Source organism: Eschrichtius robustus, chromosome 4 (genome assembly GCF_028021215.1).
Source record: "Eschrichtius robustus isolate mEscRob2 chromosome 4, mEscRob2.pri, whole genome shotgun sequence".
NCBI classification, from domain to species: domain Eukaryota; kingdom Metazoa; phylum Chordata; class Mammalia; order Artiodactyla; family Eschrichtiidae; genus Eschrichtius; species Eschrichtius robustus.
In genome coordinates, this window is record NC_090827.1 from 126,898,073 (window position 1) to 126,925,919 (window position 27,847).

The 27,847-nt window shown below is 36.7% G+C and overlaps 1 protein-coding gene and 1 pseudogene across 2 annotated transcripts in view; both read right to left on the reverse strand.

Moving 5' to 3' along the window:
* Positions 1-27,847, reverse strand: part of LOC137763860 (bifunctional heparan sulfate N-deacetylase/N-sulfotransferase 4) — a 234,218-nt gene that overhangs the window by 100,686 nt on the left and 105,685 nt on the right. For both annotated transcript variants that reach the window (XM_068542321.1, XM_068542320.1), the window contains exons 4-5: positions 5,229-5,414; positions 2,988-3,116 (exon numbers count right to left, since the gene is read on the reverse strand). In XM_068542321.1, coding sequence (XP_068398422.1) covers positions 2,988-3,116; positions 5,229-5,414 — 315 coding nt within the window. The remainder of the gene's footprint in view (positions 1-2,987; positions 3,117-5,228; positions 5,415-27,847) is intronic.
* LOC137764447 (guanidinoacetate N-methyltransferase pseudogene) lies at positions 12,422-13,437 on the reverse strand (annotated as a pseudogene).

Consider the following 27,847-nt stretch of genomic DNA (forward strand, 5'->3'; position numbering starts at 1 on the left):
ACCATATAACTTAAAATAATAATTAATCAAGCAGCCTCAATACTTCTTTTTTCCACATAGGTGAAGTGACTATTGATCATAGCCCATCATCTGTGATGCCTCTCTATTCACAATAGGACACACGTACAAAACATTCCAAGCTTACATTATCTTTACTTCATTCATCACTTCCTCCCCTCTTTCTGTGTTCCCCTTTTCATTTCACTTACTTCCAGTCTGCTCCCACCTTAAGTTCCTCATTAGGTATGATAGTTAATTTTATGTCTCAACTCAACTGGACCACAGGTTACTCAGATGTTTGCTCAAACATTATTCTGGGTGCATCTGAGAGCATGCTTTTGGATGAGATTAACAACAGAATTGATCAACTGAGTAAAGCAGATTGCCCTCCCTAATGCGGATGGGCCTCATCCAATCAGTTGAGGCCAAATAGAACAAAAAGTCTCACTCTCTTGTGAGTAAAAAGGAACTCCTCCTGCCTGATTGCCTTTGAACTAGATCGTTGCTTTTTTTTTTTATTTGTTTTTTTTGGTTTTTTTCCTGCCTTCAAACTTGAACTGAAACATTGGCTCTTCCTGGGTCTCACTCCTGCCAGCTTTTGGACTGGAACTACACCATTAGCTCTCCTGGTTCTCAGGCCATAGAACTTCTACTAGAACTACACTATCAGCTCTCTTGGGACTCCAGCTTGTCGACTATAGATTTTGAGACTTGTCAACCTCCATAAACACATAAGCAAATTCCTTGTAATAAATCTCTTCTCCCACTCATCCTCTTGGTTCTGTTTCTCTGGGGAACCCTGACTAATACATCTGGTAACTTCTGTGTATGCAGCTCTAGAACTAAGCCCTGTTTTGATCTGGGTTCTGTCAGATGCTGCTTGCAGCCTGTCTCCATAGAGAGCTGAGTAGGATCTACCTGGATTGCCTACAGCTACACTGTTCATGTTTTGAGCAACATTATTCCTTACTCCCGTATCTTTGTGGACCATTATTTGTCTGATCCAGGCTCATATCGCCATACATAGAATGTCCTATATTATCCACACTATTGACTATCTCTAGCATTGCTCTTTCTTCTGTGTCTATCTGGGTCTCTCTCCTTTACTCATGGATCCTACTTTAAGATCACCATCAATTCACAACGATAAAGTAACTGCAGTTTGTGATTGGACTCTAGAAGTCTCCTGAAAACTCCCCCCTTCCACCGTTCTATTACTCTGCAATTAAAATAAATCTGTGTGGCAATGGTAAGCTTTTTAAGTGAGGTTAGTGTTATTTTGTTAGTTCACAACAAGTGCTAAAGATAGAAATGCCAAATAGTCTTCCATCTTATTTAAGGGACCAACTATTAGTCTCTGAACAATGTTTTATAAAGAGTACTGAATTCAAAAATTTTAAAAACAGTTATAAATCCATCTCTTTAACGACAAGTAGTCAGATGGGCACCCAGGTAGTAAATATCAGTAACAATCAGACCTGGGGAGCAAGAGGTTTAGGGGAGGCAATCATCAGTGTTCTGATGCTTAGCTCTTCCCCTGAGTAGGTGACCAGAGCAGATTTGGGGTTTGGAGTGTAGCTCCAGAGTGAAAACGGTATGAAGATGTGACCCTTGCCTCTATGGAGATCAAATTCTCAATTAGTGAGGGAAGGGTAAAAGAGAAAGATTTCCCACATTTGCTTGCATTAATATTCACATGCATACCTCAATTTCCAAAAAATATTTTTGTAACGTTTTTGATTCGTTTAAGTCTCAATGAATTTGAATTATACACAAAAGAATGGAATATCCAAAAGGAATACTTTTGAGGAACATTGAAGACTGTCTAGTTTAACAAGCTTGTTTTACAGGAAAGCAAGCAAGTTCTGAGAAATAGAGTTTCTTGCTAAGATCATAGAGCATCCAATCTGTTCCCCAGTTTAGTGGTACCCCAACACAACAGACCGTTTTGTTTTGTTTTGTTTTTAATAGTCCCGCAGTTTGAGGAGGTTTGTTGATTACTCACACTCATGTGAAGCATTTTTGCCCCCACTTCCCTATCCCTCCAATCCAATTTAAAAGTTTTCATCTTTACACAAGGTAGGTTTTTATTTAATTTCTTCAGGAATTAAAAACACCATATATAAATTATCTAAATAATTTGTTTAAAACATACCTGGAGCTTTGCCACAGACAACTGAACTATAGTTTTGTTTAAAGCATGAATCATTTTCCCTGAGTATGAAAATTTCTTATACTAAACAAGGTGGACATAGCATGCAACTCACTATTTCATATTTTTTACTGGTGCAGTGGGATGTAAAAAAGGACATGCCTCTTTAAGGCCTCAGAAATGGAATCTTTATGGGAAAAGAATTGAGAAAGCTGAAATAATCTCAACATTATCTAATGATAATATATTCCCACACTGCTATACTTTTCCACATATAACTGGAAATAAAATTGCAAAACTTTGAAAGATGAAAGGGCACAATTGAAAGGGACAAATTCTCTAGCTTTGATTGCAAATAAAATTAATGGAGATTTTAAAAACAGGCCTCAGATGACCCTAGTATACAAAGATAATGCATAGCTATGTATTTTCAATGCAGTTTTGCGTTGTGATCATTTTTAGAGATTGAAATGTATGTCTACTAATACCTTGAGCTAGAAGCAAATTCAGCTTATAGACAAAATATGCACCACAATATTGTGAATGTTAATTTTTGGTTATAGAACTGTATATATGTCTTTACTACAATTCAAGTATAGGAGACAACATTGAGATATCTTACATTTAACTGTTATATTCAACATATGAATCTTAACAAATCTGTGTTTTTTTCTTGATTGACGATTATAAAGGGAATTGAATATTTGGAGATTTAGTCTAATTTCTCTCTAGTATTTACCAACTATTCTTGTGAGAGGGTTGACAATAGAAATAAAATGAAACATATATTTGAAAGTTCTGATGTTACAGTAAAAAGCATAAATAGAATACATACTGGGTTCAGAAGGATTGTGAGGAAAAGTTCACCTCCTCTGATACTTTTATCCAATTCTTGGGGGCCTCCTGGATACTCTTTGTAGAAAATAGTGTGTGTGAACAACCCACAGGTCTGTCGAGGGAGGACCTGAGGAAAAAGAAAAAGCAGCACATTGACACGACTTAATTAAAAGCTCCATCACTGTGTCATGACTTCAAAGTCTGCAAATTTCATTCCTATTGGAGTTCCTTAACTGATAAAGCCAAAATCTTAATGTAATCAAGAGTTGATGTTGGTGTAATTATGCACATATTAAGAGACTTGCTAAATAAAAACTATAGGACAGCAGTCCCCAACCTTTCTGGCACTAGGGATGGGTTTCATGGAAGACAATTTTTCCACAGATTGGGGTGCGGGGTGTTCAGGCAGTAACACGAGCTATTGGGGGGGCTGGTTCAGGCAGTAATGCAAGCGATGGAGAGCGACAGATGAAGTTTCACTTGCTCACCCACCGCTCACCTCCTGCTCTGCGGCCCGGTTCCTAACAGGCCGTGGACCGGTACCGGTCTGCGGCCCCGGGGTTGGGGACCCCTGCTATAGGACATATAGGTTAAAGCATTTTCATTCATGCCTATAAATCTCACCCACCATCTGAGTTATGTTAAAGAAATGGTAAAAAATAAAAGTCTTCTTAGGGTTGGTTTAATTCAAATATAGAGGTTCTCCAGGGTTGCATTCTTCATGGTATTAGACCATTACTCTCCTTGTTTCTGAAATACAGTTTTACATGGTCCTCAGGTTCTGGGATTCAAAACAATGAGTTTTCAACACCCTCGCCACCTTTACTTTGTTTTGTTTTTACTACTCTGAATTAAAATTTTAATCACAGTAGTAGTCAGATCATCTAATGATTGCTTCCTGCATATTCTGTGGTTAATTCTGTTGTACATCTGAATGTCCAGCAGAGAAAGCAAATAAATAACTTTATTCCAAAGCTTATTTTGAATAATAAACTATTTATAATCTAGTGGAAAAATGCATCCAATTGCACAGAATAGCTATAATTTTATTTATTCTTTGCTTAATTTTCGTAACAGTTTGTATTAAATTCAAGGTAAATGAATGTGTGTACTATTGGTTTAAAGGAATGTTTTTATTTAATAATGTACCAAATGGTCATGCTACTCAGTTAAGAAAACTGCTTTCACTTTGCTTTGCAATTATATCAGAGTAATACTTTTTATATCGCCTGGATTTCTATGGACACCATATACTATTATTTGCATCATCAATAGCTCCATTTAGCCTCCATCCAAGGCTTCTTTAGCCTCCATCCAAGGCTTCTTTAGGTCTTCTAGTACCAATTTACAATAAAATATTAAAGTTTTATGATTAAAGAATAGTGAGTATTAGCTCTGGTTAACATATGTACTATTACTTTTTCTTTGGTTTTAGATAATTATTAGATAGACAGACAGACAGGTAGATAATTCTAATAGCAATCTGAACAATGGACTGAAAAGATGTAAATGTTTAAAGGAGGGAGAACAGTTTGTAAACCTTTCCTATGATCTTGGCAACTGATGATGAGAACATGACCTAAGGCACTGGACGTGGGGATGGAAGTTTTAAAATGAACTATTTTATCTCAAAGTAGAAATTAGGATTTTTTTCATTCCAATAAATAATTATAAATTCCCATCTAATATTCGTTTGCTTTTATTCTCATTTATAGGAGCATATCATTCTTACATCAGATTATTATTTTTTTAATTAATATATCTGAAAAGAAAATATATACCTTTGTTTTCATAGTATGTAAGAAAAAGAACAATGAAAAATGCTATCCTAAGATTCTTGAGTGTCTGAAAGCCAAAATAAACAGAGTAGATAAATTTAGCTTTCAGATGCTATTTGTTAGATTCTGTCTGTTGTTAGTGTAGTGACTTGAGAGGTGTTTAATAGACATGGAGAAACTCCCCAGAAGTATAAGGTCCCTAGACAAAACTTTAATCCAGAAACTGCAGTGGATGACCTATATGAAACCCGTTTCCAATATTTTGAGCTTACCTTGAATTTGCCAAAACTACCCCACAGCTTAAGAAGCAAGTCTATGGGTAAGCAATGTATTAATGTGTGACCACCGTGGTAGGCAAGGGATTTATGATACTCATGTAAAAGAGTTTTGAAGTTAGATTTTGTCTTCATTCCATATGTAGACACTAAGAACCTTCAATACACACAGCGGTATGTGCTCACCATGATGCTATCGTGAATGAAGCCCTTTCGGTACCGTGCAGGTTTCAAATGCGGATACTCTTCAGTGCTGGTGACCTGAATACCCCAGACCTTCTTCCAAGCTGCATACAGCTGAATATGAACTGGGTAGACCCCTGAGTGATGTGGTGCCACAGCATAGCCCATGTTGATAGGTATTCCATGCTCCTAAAAGAAAGCCAGAACAACATCATATGGAGTGTGGTCAATTGAATTCAACTAAAATTGTTTCCACAAACATCTATGCTAAGGATGAGAAATATAAAAACTAATAGGGTAGAGTTTTATAATCCTATGATAGACATAGTAAATACTTTGGGCATGTGGTGTGTAGCTAAGATTAACTCTGAATTTTGAATACAGAAGGTTTGGGGGGAAGATAGGAAGAAGATATGGCCCTTTCTCAGACAGATACAGAAAAAAAAAAGGTGCCACTTGAGTAAGTACCCAAATATGGAAGACAGAATAGCCCAATGTGGGGTGTGTTTGTGTGTGTGTGTGTGTGTGTGTGTGTGTGTGCGCGTGTGTGTGTGTCTATGATGTTGAAGACAACCAGAAAGGTAGGTATAAACCATAATGTGATAAGCTTTTACTGTTGACCTAAGGGATTGGGATTTATTCTATTTGAATAGTATAGACAGGAAGCTCTGTGAGCATGGAGGGCCATGATCTGCTCTATGTCTTAGGAAGAAGGATATAGTGACAACATGTTAAGATGAACTAGAAGTGGGGAAGAAATGAATCAAGGCTGTGCATTAGGAAGCTATTACAATGGCGCCGATTAGAGGGCACATGAGTACCTAAACTAGATTGTTGGTGGTCGGATTAAAAGCCTGGGGATAAATACCATACAAGATGCAGTGATGTTTTGGATACTGACGGTAAAGGAAAAGTGAAGATTGGTTTTGAATCTTAGCAGCTCCATTTATTTTTATAAAGCCTACTGTTTACTATGAGGTGCTTGCCTTGGGTAGACAGTCAACTCTAAAGGAAAAGAGGTATAAATTTAAAACAAGAATATGAAAAATATTGTCGAAGAATGGTATTATATTGTGAAGTACACGATACAGATCTGCAGTCTTCTAATTTCTGCTTCTTTATATTTCTCCCTTTAAATGCTTATCTGCTTTATAAAGATGCCTTATAGGATTGAATCTCATCAATTGAGGTTATAAATGACAATATACAGTAATACATGAAGGCTGATTGAATTAATAAACAGAACACAAAAGTGTTGACTTGACAATTGCCATTTATATTTTCTATTACGTGACACACAGCATAGGAAAAGAATTCAGTTTGGCATAATAAGCAAGTAGTGAATGGGTCACATATCTACAATACCTAAGTCATACGCCACATTCAGTTCAGAAGATGGGCCCTAAATATTTTGCAAGTTTCCTTCATTCTTCCTTTTATGGAATGACCCTCATTGTATAGCCAAATCCACCTCTCTTTCACTTGGAGTATGTGTTTTCTAACACCTATTACAATAAATGACTGTAGAAAGACTGAATTATGAAATCAATGCTGTAAAATGATCTGGAGTATTTGGCTAGGTACTGGGGAAAATTCATTTCTTTGTGTGTGCAGAGGAAAAATACTTCTTCCAGGAGCCTGTATTTTCAATATAAGGTAAAGTTGGAAAAGTCCAGTGACAAAACTACTAGGACACTACCAGAGGGAGCAGGCAACTACTGTTACCCTGACACTCACTGGGAAGCATGTACTGGAAAAAGCCTTAGATCTCTGGTTAGTTCCATGTTGCCCAGCGAATTGTCACAAAGCGTTCTGAGGATGAGTATCGCAGAGTAGCCAAGATGCGGATGTACTGGGTATGAGATACAGATGAACTTTCTCATGAGAGAAATCTAAGGTCAAGGGTGTTCAAACCTTTCTGTCTGGTAAATAGAATTTGTGTGACTGTTGCTTAGAGAAGTAGCTCTGATTTACAAAAAGGGGGAAGACAATCTGTTACACTCTTACTACTCTTTCAAGTGATTCATACCGAGGTTTCATAACTGTCTTGTCCCATGACTAGAAGAATAACAAAATCATCGGTGTATGAATCTTAATAGTCTTCACCAATCATTTTGTTAGTGTCCATTTTTTATCACTGTTTAATATTTTATTTCAAATTTTGGGCCCAGAACACTAGATAAGTGTGTGAATCTTCTAGAAGCAAAGAGATAAAAAATAAAACAATGAGAGAATTGAAATATTAAACAACTGTATCTCTTCAGAAAAAAAAGACTTTTGACAAGTAGTAAAATGAACTGTAGAACTTTCGTGAAAAAACCAGAAGGTAAAAAGCAATTGATTTGGTGAGTAGGAAGGAAGTAAAAGGATTTTATTATATTTATTGGTTTCTGGGGGCTTAATGTTCTACTGCTTATAAGGTCATCTTATCACACTGACAACTGGAGCTCAATCAAAATAGTAAATCACACTAGATAATTATGAGTTTATATTTTTTCGATCTAAATGATAACACAAAATGAAAAGTAATTCCCTAGTCAAACTCTTTTTCTGTTATCAAGGGGCTTGCTATAGAAACCTTCATTCTTTACTGTCCAGAGCTTAAAACACCCTTCACAGTGACTTGGTAAACTCAAAAGTGAGCTAAACATATATTTACACAAGATCACAAAAATTACAAAATTTGAAAGACTTTCTAATGTGAATATAGGAAGCATTTGAGACTACAAAATTAGACATGTAAATGACAGAGTAAACTAATTCAAACATGGTTTTTATTATTTATTAAAACAATGTCTATGAAAAGATCTAGGAGTTCTATGAAATCATAATATGAGATGGCACCACAAATATTTATGGGAAGTTTAACTTGATCATTCTTATTTACATGAAATTCCCAGTTGACTGGAAAATGAGACAATGTGGTAACTTACAGACTATATAAAAATAGGGTCATCATTTTTCAAAAACTAGAATAAAATATATTTAGCACCAAACATCTAACAGTAATGGACATGATCTCATTTAATTTTTCTTTAATCATTCCTACTGATCCTATCTGCTTGCTGTTGCTTAGAGCCTGATAGTTATGAAGTGTTTTTACATTCATGTCTAACATTATCCTCATAATTACCCTGTGAGGTGGCCTGGATTATCAAATGTGGAAACTGAGGCTCAGAGAAAGCAAATGACTTACTCATGTTCACAAATGTCAGAGCTAGAATTATACCCAAGTCCTCTAAATTCATTGCTTTTGCTTTTCTACTAGGTTGCTACTACTGTCACCCTCTCTCCCCACTCCAAGTTAATGACTAGAAGCACTTTACTGACCAAAGGGAATTGATTTTAATATATATTTCTGAATTGGAACTCCTACCACTCTATTTTTACTTGGGGGGGGGTTATAAGGCAAAATTATACATTTCCCAAACTCTGCCGCTATCATTTTTGATGCAAACAAATTTCAGCCAATTACAAGTACTTAGGATAGATGTCAGAAGGAAGTAGGTGGGCAGATGCTAAAGTCTGGCAGCTCCTGGCTCCTGCTGCTGGTACGTAAATCTTTTCTGAAGCAGTATTTGGTGCCCCTTTGCAGGGCAGCGGTGAAAACTTATTGTCTCTGTCAGAGCTCCAGTGGCAGCTTTAAAAGCGGTGGCCCCGCTAGGGAACCAGTTCTGTCTGGCTCTGCAAAGTCCCAGAAGAGTAGAGCCTAGAATCTGCTCCATCAGCCCTTCCAAAGTTTTTGGAAGCACTTAAATCGCTGAATAAAAACTCCCTTTAAAAAAGTTCCAAATGGCTTCTGCGTCTATCATGGAAATCGGACTGATACAAGTGGTCTTTCCCCTTTCTAATAAGTATAAAAGGTTTAAGAGGTTCAGGTGAGATGTCAGTGGTCTGAAACTAGGAAAACAGAAGAAGAGTTTGCTAAAGCACTGCCCAGTATTTCTCCAAGAAAACTCATTGATACATGCGAAGCACCTATTTGTCTAGCTAGGTACTATCATGTTATACATATGACTGTTAAATCCTAGGTTGATCAGTCAATGACTAGTGTATAGAGAAAATAACTAGGAGACTAGTCTGTTTAAATAATAAATGTCACAGGTCAACCCCATGGTGAAACCATGTTATAACAAAAGAAGGGGAATGGATTGCATTGAAAGAACATTGCTCTAATGGATTAATTCTGATGACTTGCAAGCACCTTTGTGTCAGCACGTAAAGCAATACCCCTTTATAGGATAACCACGTCCTAATATACAGGCAAAAAGAACTGCAGGCATCATATGCAGAGGTAGAAAGAACTATCTGTGGTCAGTCATTGGTAGATACTCTTTAGAAGACCTGGCACACCATACAGAACCAGAGAAGAAAAGGAGAAAACTAGGAGTTGGGAAGATTGGACTCACGGACATATAAGAGGCATTTCCTACATCTACCACAAATAGCTGGACAGCAACCTGAATAATGGTTGGAGGTCCTGATACAGAGAGGAGAAAGAGCCAGACGAATGGCATTTTTCCCTATTATTATGACCTTCTGTTTACACTCCAGGAGATATGGCTTGTGAAACCAGACCTAATACATTTAGGATGGTTTAATATTCCCAGTGTTAGCACCATGCCTGGCACATTGTTGGTGTTGAAAAAATATTTTTTTAAAGGAAATAGCAAATAAAATTTTTTATTAAATTCATCATAGATATTTAATAAATGAATAGAAAAGAAAAATAAATAAAATGATGATTGCATAAATGAATGTACTTGTAGTAAAGAGATAGTTCATTGAACAGTAACTTTTTGAACTTAAAGTATTGATTTGTCTTCCTAAATATACAACTTCTAGGGAGTGACACTGGTGCTAAAGAAAACAGATCTCATTATCTAATTGTCCTTTTAATAAGGACAATGTGGAATCACTTGTCAACTTTGAGAATGATCCTAGCATCACTGATTTTGCAGTGTTTTGGGAACTGAAATTGTCTTCTGTTTTCATAAGTGATAAAAGCAATGACTGTGTGACCCTGGAAATTGGCTGGGTCAGTCCTTACACTTTTTGGACTGAAGCCTAGTAAATGGTGTCAAATCTCTAGAGAGCTCTGTGTTACAAACGGATTTTTCTTTTGAAAAAGAAAGAGCACAGCAATAGTATTGCTTCTATAGTGTGAACTTTCCAATTCAAAGTAGAGCTATTTTGGGCAACTGAGACACATCCCTTTAATATTCTTGACCCTGCTGAAGGTCTACTTAGCTGCTTGAAGAGAACTAACACAAAGACTAAGCAAGTCTTCATTCACACTGTATAAAATGTGGTTGATTAAGCATTTTCATTGCTAACTTTTGGTACTCAGAAGTCCCACTTCATTGACAATCATTCAATATATATTTATTATGTATTATAATGTACTAGGAGCCATTTGTTGCAGAGGATACAGCAGTGAGCAAACAGACAGAAATCCCTGCCATAGAGAAGCTTATATTTTAGTGGGCGGAGACCAAGACTACACAAAAGAAGTAGGTAAACTGTATATTATATCAGAAGGGCTAAGAGCTATTGGGAAAAATAAAGCAGAGAAAAGGAGAGGAATGAAGGGGTATGGGTTGCAATATTAAATAGATTATTCATGGAGAAGGTAATATTTTGAATCAAGGTCTAAAGTTGTAAGAGATTAAGCCATACAGATGACTTGGAGAAGATCATTCCAGGCAGAAGGACAGTACATACATTGTTGTGAGTTCAAAGAACCTCAGGTATTTTTGAGGAAGAATAAGAATTCAATTGCTTTTAGAGCAGCATTAGCAAAGGGGGAGAGTAGCAAGAGATGATGTCAAGAGGTGGCACTGCTGCAAGTAGCCTTGTCAGTTATTTACTGAACAACTCCAGGGGGCACCATTCACACCGACTATGCTTTTACAGAGGTTGTATGATGCAGTATCACTGACAAGAAGGAATGGGTGCAGAGCATTTAAGTCCTTAATGTGCCACAATAAGGATGTTGGTATTTACCTGGAATGCGATGAGGAGCTACTGGAAAGTTTTGAACAGACGGATGATCTAGACTATCATTAAAAAAAAAAATTTTTTTTCTGGCTGCTATGTTGAGAGCTGACTGAAAGGAAGTAAGGAGGAAAGTAGGAGCCAGTTACTAGGGTTTGGTAACAATCTAAGTGAGAGATAATGATAGTTTGGACCAGGGTGGGGACAATGTAACGGGTGAGAAGTGATTTTATTCTGGATATATTGTGAAGGTGGAGCCACAGAATTTGATGATAGATTGAATATGCAACATGAGAGAAGGTGCTCAACTAGAAGGATAGAATTTCCATCAAGTGAGTCTGGAAAGTTTAAAAATTAGACAGGTTTGGGGGAGAAAGGACGTATGTTTGAGATTAGACATTCAATTGGATGTCTCATGTCTTCCCATTCAACTGGGAAGTCAAATAAATAAGTTTAGCATTTAGAGGAGCAAGTTCAGCTGGAGAGCTGAAGTTCAGCTGGAGAGCTCAACATATCAATTTTATTTAAAGTCATAAAACTCATTAAGATCACCAACAGAATGAATGTGTAAACAGAGAGAAGAGGAAGGCTAAGTCTTTGGGACAGATTAACATCAAGAAGGCAGAGAGAAGAGAAGAAAACCAGAAAATAAACTCAGAAAGAGTACTGCAAGTGAGATGGGAGGAATACCAGGAATTTCCAATGAGAACTAAGAATTTGCCCATTGGGTTTAACACTGGATGTCCTTTAATGAACTGGAAAAGAGAAGATCTGGTGGAGTGGTGAAGGGCAAGAAAATCAGAGTGGATTTAAGAGAGACTAGAGGGAGGTGAAATGGTGAAAGCGAGTATAACAACGATTTTAAGAAGTTTTGCTAAAATGAAGACTCAAGAAATGGTGCTGTAGTTGGAGAAACAACATAAGCACAGGACTATCTAAAGATGGGAGAAATAGCTGTATGTTTATAGAAACGGTAATGATTTAGAAGACAGGGGAGAACTGCTGGAATTGCAGTTTTTTATATATATAATTTATAAATATAATTATATATATATAATTTATATATATAATTTTATTATATATAATTATATTTATAATTTATATATATAATTTTATTATATACAATTTATATATATAAATTATATATATATTAAAATTTTTTTGATTGGCCAACCCCAGCGTTAGTGTTTATTTCATCCTCAAGACCCTAGAAGGAAGGTAGTGGTAATCCCGTTGCAGAGGCTAGGGAAGCTTGCTGATGTCACGCAGCTGGCGTGGGTCTGGGCTCGGGCTGAGAGGCCAGAGCCTGCACTCCCGGCCACTAAGCTGCTGAGTAGGGTCGTGGGAGTTGCGAGTACCTGAAGCCCGGAGTCCCCAGGGCTTTGTGGGCGCTGCGCGGGTGGGCCCAGTGGCCTCAGTGCTTGGTGACCGGGCGTGGTCATCCACCGGAAGGGGTGAGAGCGGTAGTCGGCCGTGACCTGTGTGAGGATGTTCTCCCGCCTGAAGCCCGCCTTCAGCAGGGCGGACACCTGCGTCTCTTGGAACACGGTGGTGACGTCTGAGTAGTACTTGGACTTCATCCGCTCCCCCAGGAGGTGAGGTTGCAGGAGGTGAGGTTGCAGGAGGTGAGGACGCTCCCTGGCTTCAGCAGGCGGAAGCGCATGGTCCCTAATGCGGTTGAACTGGTGTGTGTGCCAGGTCCCCTCAGACAGCGGGTACGTGTCGTACAGGATCCCATCAAAGTGACTGTCTGGCAGGGTGGGCGCCACCTTCTCCCACAGGCCTTTCGAGGGAACCACCATGCGGGGAGGCCGCTGGGCCGAGTCCTGGAGCCGCTGGAAGACTCCGTCGTTGCATTCAACGATCCAGTGCTCGTCGATGGGGACCTCCTGCACCTTCGTAGCTGCCATGGCCGCGCCGAAGCCCACCTCCAGGACCTGGCCCCTTCTGGAGGCGGCGGCGGCGGCCGCCAGCGCTTGCAGGGTGGGGTCTCGCAGCTCTCCATCGCCAGCTCGCCCAGGATCTGCACGTGCGTATCCGGCCCTGCGCAAAGACGCGGGTCGCGGCGCAAGCGCTGGCGCTGCGCGCCGCCCAAGCTCTGGATGCGCAGGGCCAGGTCCCTGCCGGGCCTTCTGTGCGGGGCCTGGAATGATATTCTCGAACAGTTGGGAAGGGATGTGATTGAGTGCAAAAGGACAGAATTTGGTCTTTGCATTTCTAGCTCTTTTATTAGTTGTTTCAAGACAGAAACCAGGATTGTGTGCTGCCCTCACAGCATGCCAAGCCACGACATATATTTAGGTCACTGTTAACACAGTTTATGGTAATAAGGGGTACCTACATATTCAAAAAGATTGTACTAAATAATTAGGACCACTTGAGTAACTAGCTATGAAGATTATTATAATTTTTATGGTTTTTTTTTCTGTATAGACATGCTCACGTTTCAAATTAAAATCAAACCTATTATTATATTTACATTTTGTTATCACCACGTTGAAGTAGTAGTTGTAGTAATGGGGCCATGTGGAAGTTCTCTTTCAATTGCTTGACTTTTTTTTTTTTTTTTTTTTTTTTTCAGTGAAATAAGAAACTCATCAGTTGAGAATGAAGATGGGGCAAGACGTGTAGTAGTTTGCAGAAAGCGAAGGTATGAAACAGTGATCCAGGAGAGTAAGATTGTGAACAAAATAAGGACTTGCTGTGTAACTTCTGGGCAGTATTGAGCTCCACTTGAGGTCTGTGGTCATGGTTTTAAAGTGAGAACAGTTAAGTGTTGATCCTAGCCACATTAATTTTCAGGGGTACAGGCGTGGACTAGGTAGAGATTTGGATTTAAAAGGAGTTGAGACTTGGCAAGGGAGTTTGATGAACCAAGAAATGTAAAGGAGTTCAGGGAGGATTCAAGGGAATGCTTATAATGATGGGTTCTTGAGAAAAGCTTAATAAAGAGGAAAGCAAAGACCTGTGAAGAGTTAGGGGCAGCAAAGATGTGATATCAGGCTATCTCAGGAAATATTAGATCTGCATTTTAGTACCTTTCTCTTCATTGTTGCCTCTGCTGCATGGAAAGATCTAGTTCTAGATGTAAGTTAGTGACAAGAGAAATGACACCAGATAGTAAATATTTAGAGCTTCTAACAATGCCTTTAACCTGGAAGGAATAACATTCAAGATTCTTCGTAAATGTGTTAAGAGATGGAAACAAGAATACTATGATCCATTCCACTACGATATCATTTCTATAGTTACTATAAGCAGAAACGTGCAAAAAGAAGGTACTCAAAATAATTTTGCTTAATACAAATCACAGCATTTTCACAATACGTTCATTTGTAATTTTATCTCAAGTAAATAATGTAACTAATTTACCTTCCCATATATTTCCATTCTTAGTACCTCAAATATCTATACACAGCAAGTATAAAATAATTTTAAAAAATCTTCTACCTGATTGCCTATGTTCATGAAATAAAGCACTGGCTTAGGTGAAATGGCTAGAGGTGTGTGTGTGTGTGTGTGTGTGTGTGTGTGTGTGTGTGTGTGTGGTAGACAAGTTGAGGAGGGTAACTTGTCCTTTTTGAAACTGGCTGGAATGTCCTTCATTTTTAAATTTTGCTCACATTTCCTAACTTTTTGGATGCTTCCACAATTATGTAGCTGATGGTTTAGAATCATTAATTTAAACGCATCACTTTGCAGAAATAGATTTGCATAAACTATTACACTGAGCAATGGAATATATTTCTAATATTATTTTTGAGTCAAGCTGAGATTTCCCTTAGGAGTCATTTTTCCCCTTAATGACAGCTTAATGCATTTATGGAAAAATGCTTTAAACATTTGGTGTAGGAATGAGCCATCCCTCTGGTTGTAAATTTTCTCCCCCACCTCCAAAATACAAAGTGTTATTACATGTTGTCCTCTGTGGCATCCTGTGCCTTCTCTAAGAGTTAAAATAATTCCCATCTGTGATTGTTTCCAATTTTGTGGAAACTTTACTACCATGTGAAATAAATTTCATGAGACAAAAAGTAATCTTATGTTAATAAATGGTACATATATAATAAAAAAACTTAAATTATGATGACTTAAGTAACTGCCTATAAATATAGTTAAATTACTATATTTTTCTGTAGGCATGTCATACCAAATATTATATTTCCATGTTGTTATCTTCATGTTAAAGTGGCATCATATTTGGAAATCAAAGTTTCAATACAGTTTTCATCTCAAAACAACTCCAGTTCAAGCCCTTCAGTTCTATATTATTAACCAGCTTTAACGCTCTCCACTGTCCACAGGTTTGAAAACAATTTCTCATATTCTCATATTGCTCAGGTTACTGCAGAAGTGACTGCAGGGAACTGAAGTGTTGACTCTGAAGAGATAATCGCAGAATGATGAAAATGTTCAGCCCCTACAGATAAAGCATAAAAGAAACTATCTAGCTGAATTTTTCAAATTGAAAAACAAAGAGAAAGAAAGAAAATGAAAAACATGTGATAACTACTGCTTTTGATGGATTATCCAATTTGAATAGGGTATACTCAATAGAGCAGGAGTTAAATTTTTTTAAAAATCTTGCAAACCTTGGCTTTTGATTAGCTCACAATCATTTATTAATTAAAAACAAGCTTGGTCATTGAAGCAATAAAATGAAAATCTGTCAGTGAAAGTTAATTATGCTATTTTTAAGCATTCTAAGAATTCACTCACAAAACTGCTATCTAATAAATGATTGATAATTAGGCATAAAATTTTCACTATCAACACTTCTTAAAAAGTGTTAGGCCATGTTTAGGGTATTCTATATAAATATTCCTTCGAAGGGTCTACAAATTTTAGACAATGGGGCAGTTTGGATGTAGGCAAAGAGAAAAAATGCAATGGAAAAGCACTGGATAGGAAATGGTCAAACTTTGCATCAGAAAAACAAGAAACAGTGGATTGAGAAAAAGAAAGTGCTTATTTTTCTTGAGTAATTGGAAATCCAGAGATGAGTGGTTGGTTCAGAAGTTCAAGAATGCCAGAAGTGAGGTCTCTGATTCTCTTGGCCTTTCCTTCATGTTTTAGATGAATGTCTTAGTTCCAGCCAATAGGACCACATACTAGGCAAGAGAAAGGAACAAAGATAAAGTGCAGATGGGCAAACATCAGCCATCTCTAACCTGCTTTCCTGGAGATTTCCTGGAATTTCCATACCATGACTTATTTTTATATCTAATTGGCCAGACTATGTTAAATGCTCTCTACCTGAAATAAAAGCTGAAAAATCCATCCTCTAGCTAGACATTTTGGCTCCACAAGCAAACTTTGGCTTTATTCACTAGGAAGAGTATGAAAAATGGGTACTGAGTATGCATTTAGAAGTGATGACCAAGTATTAATCTGTACCCTACAGAATGTAGAAATAAGAATTCTCATGCCTTGTTGCTAAGCGGCCCACTTCCTAATCTTATGTATAAAAGGCACATAAGAGTCCTGATCTAGGAGGTAAACAGGAGAGCAGTAGATGAGAATACATTACTTAGGGGAGGTGATATGAGAATCTGGAGACCTGGAATTTCAGAACATAGAGTTCTAAGCAAAAGTGATCACAACAGTTGGATTTAGGGTCCCTGAGGCCCTAAAACCTAGGGGAAAAGTTCCTGCATATTCTGGCTCCACATGAACTACACGGGCTCATTTTCTCTTAATTCCCAACTCAAAGCCTCTTCTGATACCAAATCGATTTCTTCTTCTTTTCTTCAATATTTTATGCTCCTTTTGGAGATTCATAAAGGCAAGAATTATCAGAAATGTATTTTATGTTCCACAAATTTCATATTTCTCAGGACACAGCAAGTTACCAATAATCATTATGGATAGATGTACATTAATTAGGGATTCAGGAAATACTGTCCATTATTATGATTCCAATTTGACATACCTTCCTCTGCATCTTTATAGGTCAAAGTGTGTAGGTCAAAGTTTGGAAGACTTTTTCTCTAAAGGGCTATGTAGGAAATATTTTAGGCTTCGTCAGCAACATAATGTCTCTGTCACGTTTTTCTTTGTTTACTTGATTTTTACAACCGTTTACAAATGTAAAACCAACTCTTAGCAGACCAGCCATACCAAAACAGGCTGCAGCTAAATCCCACAGGCAGTGGTTTCCTGACCCACAGATAGGTTGTTGCTGAAGCAATATATATTGATATATATTTTGTCGCAAGAGTGGAACACGTCGTTTTGGGCACTATCCTGTGCCCTTTCTCATACTGCTCCCTCTGCTTGGATGCCCTGCTCCTGCCTTCTGCCTCAAGCACACCTACTCATTTTTCACAAGTGTTGTTGTCTCAATTGTCTGTCCTTATTACTTTTCTTCCTCTTATAACTAACCCGTGTCTCCTTTGTGGCTATGCTGGGCTCTGTACCTGTCTCTCCAAAACCCAAAATGCTGTTTTGTTAAACTGAAGTTAAACCCCAAGAGTAAGCAGCATCTCATTCATTTCTGCATCCTTGGTGTCAAGTAAAGTGCTTAGTAGATAATACACATTCGTTAATTATCTGCTGAGGAGAGGAAGGAAGGAAAAGAGGGAGAAAGAAAGGGAAGAAAGAAGAAAGAAATGAACAAACAGCTGAACAAATGAAAGACGGGAGTTACTTTTTCACACTGGAGGAAGTATCTGAAAATTTTTGGACGTAATTGGAAAGCAATAATTTCAAAGATTCAAGAGTTCACATATACATGGATCAACTTTTTTTTAATATTTCGCTTATTTTCTTTAAAAACACAACTTTTATCATCAATGTTCCTTTTTCCTGGAATGTTTGGTAAGATATTGGTCTCTTTGAATCACTAAAAATTAGTAACCACATTCAGTACTGAATGATGGATAGATGGAGGACTGCAAAGCAAATTAGCCTATCTTGTATCTGTTCCCAATTTGCATATTACATTACCTTGAAAAAGTCACTTGGCGGTTTTACAATCATCATCAACCTCTTATTTCAAAAGGAATGATCACATGCTTCCTGAAGAAATACGGTAAAAATGATGGTAGCCATGATGATGATGATGATGATGATGATGATGATGACGACAAACGCTTTTTGAAAGACTTACGTGCCAAGCGCTTAGCTAAGCGTTATACACATATGAACATGTACACACATCACCTAAACCTCGTAAAAACCTATGTGGTAGAAACAACTATCATCTCCAGTTTACACATTGATAATTAAAGCACTAGAATTTTAAGTCATTTGCTAAGGGCACGCATCTAGTAATTGGCAAAGAAGCAATTTGAACCAAGATACATCTGAAGTTAAACACATGAACTTAATACTCAGGGCAATTAGGCTGTGTCACACACAGGGTAAACTCACGTCATAAAAGATTTTTATGTATAAAAATAGTTAAGGTTTTGTTTTCTGCAGAGGAACATGAATTTTTCTTTTGTATTTTGTGCACAGTTTATTGCTCTGTATTATATAAATATAACTTAATATTTAGGGGAAATATTTATTTACCTTAAAGCAAGTAAATTAAATATTAGTAACTACTTTAAGCAGTTATCAGCTTACCTCCTAGGGGGAAATCTTTGTTGCAATTGTTATATGTATCAGCACTTGAAAAGAATTGGAGCTCCTCTAGTTAATCTTAAAATATTATTTAAATGCATAAAAACCATAAAGCAGAAAGAATGACTTTCAAGACTTTATACTTACTAAAAATAATGATAACAAGGTATCCAGAACAGACAGGTGCAAACCTTGGTAGATTCATATCAATGCATCTGAGTAATATAAATAGCTCATTTCCTTCAATTATTGCTGCCCAATATTAAAGTGCATTTTGTAGGTGGCATTTATTCCTTTGAGATTGAACATGTTCAGGAAAAAAATAGCTACTATACAGAAAAAAGATGCTGCAGCTAAAATAGGGATTTGGGGGATGAGGGTGTCTGATGGTGCCCTCTGCTAAAAAAATCAAATAGATAAATATGTATTGTAGAAATTTTCCGTCTAAGGGAAATTCTTTTATCTACCCGTCTGGCAAATACCAGACTGGCAAATCAAGGACTGACCATGATACAGCACATGACAAGAAAAGCCATTTTTTTCTCTAAATCCATTACTAAGCAGTATGAATATTAATAGCTAATGAAAAACCAATCCTAATTTCCAGGCAAAAAGTTCATCCTATTCTTCATGTCCTAGGTTTGGTGAAAAACAGAAATTGAGAACTTTAGTGACTGCTTGAATAAGCTAGCTAAGAACTTCATTAAACAATATCATCCTACTTGTAAAAAGGCCAAAAACCTATACCTATCTGCTGTCAATGGGTAGCTGAAAGGGAAATCAAAATATTTTCACTTGTTACACAATACATTGATAATTATGCCATTAATACACGAAATTTTCCATATTAATCTTTGAAATTTTATACAATAACATCTACTTCTCTCAATACAGAAGAAAGGTCTGGGTTCTTCAACTATTATTCAACTTTGCAGAAGTCACATATATTACCTTAATTACCTGGACTATGGTTAACAAAAGGCCATTAGAATAACCGGGCACACAAGTTGGTTCATTTTACCTTGGGAAGATACTGTCTGGTTCTCCCACAGATCATCAGCTCTTGCTTGGGGTGTTGTATGGTGCAATTGAGAGCACTGAATTAGGAACCACGAGGCAGAGTGTGAGTTCTCTGTGTGACCAAGTACAAGTCACTTATGAGCTCAGTTTTTTCATTTGTGAAATTGAGAGCTTTCATTATCACTTTAGCAACAAACCTAAGAAGCCTACTCTACCTGATTTCCAAGCTCAGGGCAATTCAGATTCACATAATTTTACAGGTATCAGGGGCTTCAGTGGTCATCTAGTTTGACCACTTCATGTTACTGAAATGGGAATCTGGCTACTAGGCCCAGATAACATGACAATGGCTAGAAGAGAAAGCTACCAACATTACAAACAATAGACTGGAAAACTAGAAAAAGTAGACACAAGAATTCAAAAATTCTACGAACATAGTTTAGGAGCAAATAATCCACATAATCGCAGCTGACTCTGAGAGCACAGCAGGAAGAGAGTACAGTAAAATCATTTGTATTAACATGAAAACCTTTAGCTGTCGTGAAAAATGTGTCATGATGCTTAGTACACATTTACCATTTTAAAAGTGGTAAGTTACGTATTTTAAAAGGTTACTCTCTGAAATGCTTAAAACAATAAAGCACTCAAATGCTGAAGATTTTCAGTGACGAATGAATAGCTCACTTATTGTAACAAAATATTTCATCTTGATATAGCATATATTAAAGGTTGAATCTATAGGTGTGCAATTTTTTCACACAAAGTTTTATTCACTTTTATTGTAAATAAGACACAAGAATATTAACAGGAAGGTACAAAGGACTGTGATATTTCAATACTGTCACAGAAAAGGAATATGGTAATGGATGAACTGTGTCTGTGAACAATAGTTTCGAACAAGAGATGAGAAATATATGCATATATAATATAAAAAGAAAAAAATTAACAGACATAATGATGAAGGGATATCTCTACTGACCACATGGATATATGGAAATACTTTTAAACTGCTGGAAAATGCCGTCTATAAATAAACGTTCTATATTCAGTAACAAAATCATTTAAATGCTCATATAAATGAGCTTCAAGTTTGCTGGCTGGTATCCTATAATCATCCCACTGTGATTTTATTATTTTCTTCTTTCCGAACACCATTTTGCTCATCATAGGTTTCCAATAAGTAGAATTAAATATATTCAAGATCATACAAATATTCCATTTACTAAACATTTAGCAAATTTTCACTGCCCTGTCTTCCAAGGAAATGCCATTAATATTTGATTTCATTATTTAATGCTTTTTCAAGCTTAAAAATATATTTTGCCTGTTTCAGGATTAAAAACTGATACAAAAAAATTGTTTCCAAAAATATAGTAGGTTTTAATTTGAAAACCCAGTCTAGAAATTCTAGCTTATCAGGGGAAATTACCAGCAATTATAGCTGCATTTCTATCACAGGGCTTAAATCTAAAAGTAGGATGGCAACTTTGGTATGGAGAATTAGGATAGTGGATTACACAGATTGAAGTATATGAAAAACTAGGTAAAATAAAAGTGGTCCCATCCTTAAGGAGCAAGGAAAAGGGAAAATGGAAGATAAGACTAGAACACAGGCAATTTACTTTTAGGTAAAAGAGACAAAGGCAGTACTTTCTTCTCTCTCTTCAACTTCTTTTTGGTACTGGCAAAGATAACTTTTGAATGACCACAAGATGATGTCACTAAAATATTCTTTAACCCATGCCTTTCTAATTTGTTCTTAAGAGTGTGTATACGGTGTAGAGAATGGGAGGTAAGGAAATGCTCCTCCAAATTCAAGGACCCCAGAGCCTGGATGACATTAGGTTAGCAGTGACTTGTAGCAAGAGTAGGAGAAACTTGGGGTCAAAACCAGAGTCACCAAACTGGGAGGAGGAGCACAACACAAGTGTGATAACTGTGAAAAACAACAGTCATCATCAAGGACTGCATGAAGGGAGGCACACTGGAGACTTTCAAGTATCATTCATTAAAAAATGAATGAGATGGGAGCATATAATACACAATATAAGGGGCCAGATGCTAGGGCCTTGCGGGATATTTTAAGGTAGTCTGAAGGGCTTTGAGACAAAATGTGACAGAATCTGAATTACATGTTAACAAGATCATTGTAGTTGCTTTGATAAGAATAGACTCAACAGGGCCAAGAATGGAACTGGAGACCAGTGAAGAGGCTATTGAAACAAATTAGTCAAGAAATGATGATAGATAAAAGCCCTTTCATTTTTCAAAGTCAAGTAATAAATATATAATAGTAAAGATGTCTTCTGTCTAAACAAATTGTCTAGAACTATAGTTAAAGCTGAGTAATTTTTTATTAAATCAAAATAGTTGGAAAGTCCTCCTTTATTCTCCAATTCAAAACATGATTCATTTAGAGATATGCAGAGATGGGTAATGGCTCTTCTTGGGTACCTATTTTGCAAGTAGACTTTTAACTTTTATTATATCAATAGGACAGTAATATGAAAATACTCTAATAAGGACATACATTTGAAATATCTATAGTCTTTTAAGAGACTATCAGCAGGACACTGCATGAAAAAATATTCACGAGCCTTCATTTAAAATAGTCTATGTCCAGCTTAAAAAAAAAAGAAATGATGATAGAATTCAGACATCTGGAATGGTGCTGTGAGGAGCTCAGTGGTCCCTTTTCCAGCAAAACAACCATAACTGGTAGAAATTATTTTTTAAAAAAACCCAAGCATTTAAAATCTCTGGAAAATGAACCGAGAAGATACAGCAAAGAAATATTTATTCAAGAAATTTACTATGATTGGTAAGAACAGTGAAAGTGTGTAGCATTTGAGCCATGGCCCACCCCTTTCCCCACTTGCTCCAGTTTAAAGTGGCAAAATCCCTACCCACGTTGGGTGCAGCCAAGAACACAGGGGGTACCTCTCCTCCTCAAGGTAGCCACACTCGTAGAGCAGAAACTGTACCCCAGATGCAGACCAAGAATACTGGAACCATGATTTATCCTGGCTCCAGCTGAATTGTAGGGTGGTAGTTCTAAGCCAGGAGAGGCAAGCTGAGAGGACCAGAGGCTACTATCTCAACCCAGCACCCTGATCATAAATCTGGGTATTGCTCTGTGAGAAGGGGGCCATTATCTCCACCCTCAGCTCTGGAGCATTGGTGCAGAGATTTTGCCCAGGGTAGGAGGCAGATCATAAGAAGAGAGAGTTCCTAAGTTCTCTCGAAGGGAACTGACCTTTTTTGGGACAGAGAGTTAAGAAGTTCAAACCTAAGGTCACTCTTGAAAACAAATAATGATTTTGATAATAAGCAATTAAGAGGAGGTTGTTTTTATTTTAATTAAGATTAACAACAAGCTGATAATAGACCAAACAAAAGTTTACTAGACAGAATCAGGGAAAGAGACAGCTCAGGTTACTCCTGGAGTCATAAAAAGCCTCATATACTGGCTTCAAAGACTACTGTGAAAAGGGCCACATCTTAGTGGTTCAGACTATGGCACAATTTGCATCCTAGGGCATTGTCAAAAACAATAAAGCATATTGTTGGTAATTACTGTAGGTTCATATCTGGCTAACTTTTATACCTGGCTAGCTGTCTACCACAGGCAGACAGCTTAATAGAGACATCAGGAAAAGATGCAAAGGCAACCTTAGTAAAAATACTGTTATGCCAGAGTGACTGTGCTGCCTCTGACGAGTAGCATTGAGGCTACACACTGCAGGGGAAAGAGTCTCCACTTCAATTCCCCACTCATATACTAAACAGATAAACAGCTGAGTCAATAACAACAACAACAACAAAACCCTGGAGACTGGGGGAGGGAATCAATATCAAGAGTGCTACAAACATTATTTAAAATGTCCAGTTTTAAGCAGAAAATTACAAGACATGCAAAGAAACTGGAAGGGTGACCTATAGACAGGACAATAAAGTAAGCAATGCAAACTGCCTTTAAAGGGCCCAGATGCCAGACTTAGTAGACAAAGATTTCAAATGTATTCTAAGAACTGAAACAAACCATACTTCCAGATGTAAAGGAATATATAACAGTGACTCATCAAATAGATCATATCAATAAAAAGACAGAAATTATTAAAAAAGAATCAAGTGGAAATCCTGCAATTGAAAAGTACAATTACTAAAATGAAAAATTTATTAGAGAGGTTCAACAGTACATTAGAGCTGGCAGAAGAAAGATCCCATGAACTTAAAGATAGATCTATAGAGATTACGCAGTCTGAAGAACAGAGAGGAAAAAAATAAGAAAATTCAATAGAATCTCAGAGAAATGTAGGACACTGTTAAGTGCATCAGTATATTTGGTTATTACCTTAACACCACAACCAGACAAAGATATCATAATAAAAGAAAAATACAGATGAATATCCTTATGAATATAGATGCAAAACCCTCAACAAAACACTAGCAGTTAAATTCAACAACATATGAAAAGCATTATACGGCATGGCCAATGGGATTTATCACACACACGTAAGGTTGGTTTCACATCTAAAAATCAATTAATGTAATATACTATAACAATAAAAAAAGAAAAAAACCCATAATCAACTGGATAGACACGAAAAAAAATATCATGTGACAAATCTAACAGCCTTTTATGATAAAAATACTCAACTGAGTAGGAATAGACAGAAAATTCAACTTGATAATGAGTATCTATAAAAAGCCCACAATTAAGATCATGCTTAATGGCGAAGGACTGGATGCTTCCCTCCTAAGATCAGGAATAAGACAAGGATATTTGCTCTTACCATTTCTATTTAACATTATATTCCAGGTTCTAGTCAGGAAAATTAGACAATAAAATGAAATAAACTGTATCCAAACTGGAGAAGAAGTAAAACTATCTTTGTTTACATATAACATGATCTTGCATATAGACTATCCTGAGGAATCCATTAAAAAAACCTCTAGAACTAATAAATGAGCACAGCAAATTTGAAGGTAACAAGGTCCATATACAAAAATCAATTGTACTTCTATGCATAAAAATGAACAATGTGAAAATGAAATTAATAAAAAATTCCATTCACAGTAGCATTAAAAAGAATACAATACTTAGGATTATTTTTAATAAAAACAGTGCAAAACATAGACCCTGAAAATTATAAAATATTGTTGGAGAAATTAAAGACCACCTAAATAAATGGAAAAACAGCCCATGTTTATGTATCATAAGAGCTAATGTTGTTAAGATGACAATATCTCCCAAATTGATCTGTGGATTCAATGCTATCCTTATCAAAATCTCAGCCGGCCATTGTGCAGAAATTGATAAGCTGATCCTACAATTCATATGGTAATTTCAAAGAACTTCAAAGAGCCAAAACAATCTGCATGTTGTGAGTTGCCCTCTAGAGTGGCCCACGTGGTGAGGAACTGAGGGTGGACCCAGGCAACAAATGAGGAGAAACTCAGGTCCATAGTCTAACAATCCATGAGGAACTGAATCTTGTCAACAACCATGTGAGTGAGCTTCAAAGCTGGTCCACCCTCTAGTTGAGCCTTGAAATGACTGCTGCCCCAGCTGACACCTTGGTTGAAGTCTTCAAGAGATCCTGAACTGCAGGATCCAGTCAAGTCATATTCAACTTTCTGACCTACACAAACTGTTAGATATCAGTGTGTGTTGTTTTAAGTTGTTAAGTCTTGGGCTAATTTGTTATGAAGCAATAGATGACAAATACACTCAATTACCAAAGTATTTTACATGGATATTTGTACCACAAGGGTGTGTATTCTGAAGGATCCCTCAAGAACTCATGCAATTGCTGAAAATATTTTAAACTTTTCTTTGCCTGGATGCTTTGCTTCTTTATATTTTATCTAAATCCATGTTCATGTAAATGTCCACTCTGTTGAGTGTACAGACTACCTTATACATCATTGAACCTCCAAAATACACTATTTGCTCCATAGTAAACTTTCATCAAATCAATATTTGTTCACAGTTTTACTTTTGATTAAATATTATTACCTTCTCTACATTTCCTACCGTTGAAATACGTTATTAGTTGTAATTATCAGGGTTTTTTGACATCTGGTATTTGATGTACAGCATAAGGCTACATACTGCATCATTTAGTAAACACAGAGGCTTAGCAGCTATTGAAAGGCAGCTCTCCCTCTGTTTTATTTCATTGTGCCATTAATTCCACTATCATACTCCTTTATTTTTTAATTGAAATATCTACATAGCTGATTTAGTGTGCAGGTCATTACGACACAAAGATTGTTCATAGTTGCTCTTTAAACAGTTTGGGTTTTTATGAGAACAATTTAAATGTCAGAATTTTTCGTATCAGGGATATTGTGTCTTATTATGAAAAAAAGTTATATAGAGTTCATAAATACGTGTAGTGTTTTAAAAGCAGATTTAAAAACTTGTGCCTTTATTTCAAGAATCCTTTACTTATTTACTTATGAATAAGGTTTCCAAATGTTTGATAAAATGTTAAAAAGAACCTCACAGCATTTTTGAAAAGTTACCACTGAAGACGGAAAGTGCTCTTTTTCCCTTCGGGATATTTTTGGCCTGCTACTATTAGTGAACTGAAAAGCTCCACTCATTTGGAAATTTTAATGAAGCTATATACAAAACTTATAACAACAAACCACCATTTCTTACTTTTCCCCACAAATCTATTGTGAAATAAAAATAAATAATTCGGGTTTATGCTACAGGCATTCTCTCTGTGTTTGAGAAGGAGATGTGGGTTAAGCCAGGAATGATTTTTGGTAGCTTCTTCATCAAGCATTTTAATATTAGCCGATTATTCTTGTTCTCCTTAGCCTTAATTTTTCTGTTGTCATCTTTGAAGTGTTGTTTTTATTTAGTGACAATAAAAAAGTCACTAAAATAAAACTAATCATACTAAAAGTATGATTTGGTTAAAAAAAAAAAAAAAAAAAAGGATCAAAATTATTTCCCCCTACCCTACTGCCATACAAGTATAGTGTCTTGCAATGACCATATCTGGGTTGCCTGTGCTAATCATTAGATTAACACCTTCTATAAAAACATACACATGCACACACACTCATGGCATATATGTTCATGGATTAAACGTGCATACATATATATATATATGCACACACAAACACACACTCACACTGCATACACATGTGCTCATGGATTAAACACAGACATACATGTAACTGCCCATACACACAAACATTCGCACTGCATATAATAAAGAAACAGCCTTGCAATATGTTTTTCTCATGACTTTTTGACATATTACAACAGAAAATAAACTCTATCCAGAGAGAATTTGGAGAAATTCTACAAATGGAATCATTTCGATTGATTAACAGTTTTTGAAATATCAGTATGAAGCTACTAATATGCTATTTGAATCATTTTTGTAAATGTTGTGAGAACAACTGTGCTTTTCACTGATAGTCCCTCTGCCAGCCAAGGTCATACCAAGGAATAGGGAGGAATGTCAGGATGGAATAAAAAAGAGATTTAAACACTTTTGATTTTTTTCAGTATAAATTGGCCATTTAGTTTGAAAATCTCTTCCCATAATTGCTTCGATTGCAGCTAGATGAGTATTTCAAGATGTCCATTCCAAATTTGTGGACTGATGTCAATGATCACAGAATTTTAGAATTGGAATTGATCAGTGGATTATCTGGCCCAGTGCTTTTGGTTGGCAGATGAGTTGATTTAAATTAATTATCTAAAAACTCTGTAGTTTAGAGAGTGAAAAAGGGAATCATTACCATCTCAGGGGAGGAAACCGAGGCATGAAGATATTAAATGAGTTGCCAGCTGTATTAGAACTTGTTACTAGCTGTCAGGGATAAAATTTAGCCTGCTAATACAGTGCTTTCCACTACCCTATCCCATCTTGATACTGTTGAGGGTTTTGAAGTGTCATCTGGGTATGGAAAGATAATAATTTAATAAGAAAGAAATACATTTCCTGGCTCTTTGAACAACACACATATTGCCATCCTAGGTTTACAGTTAAAGGTGGGGT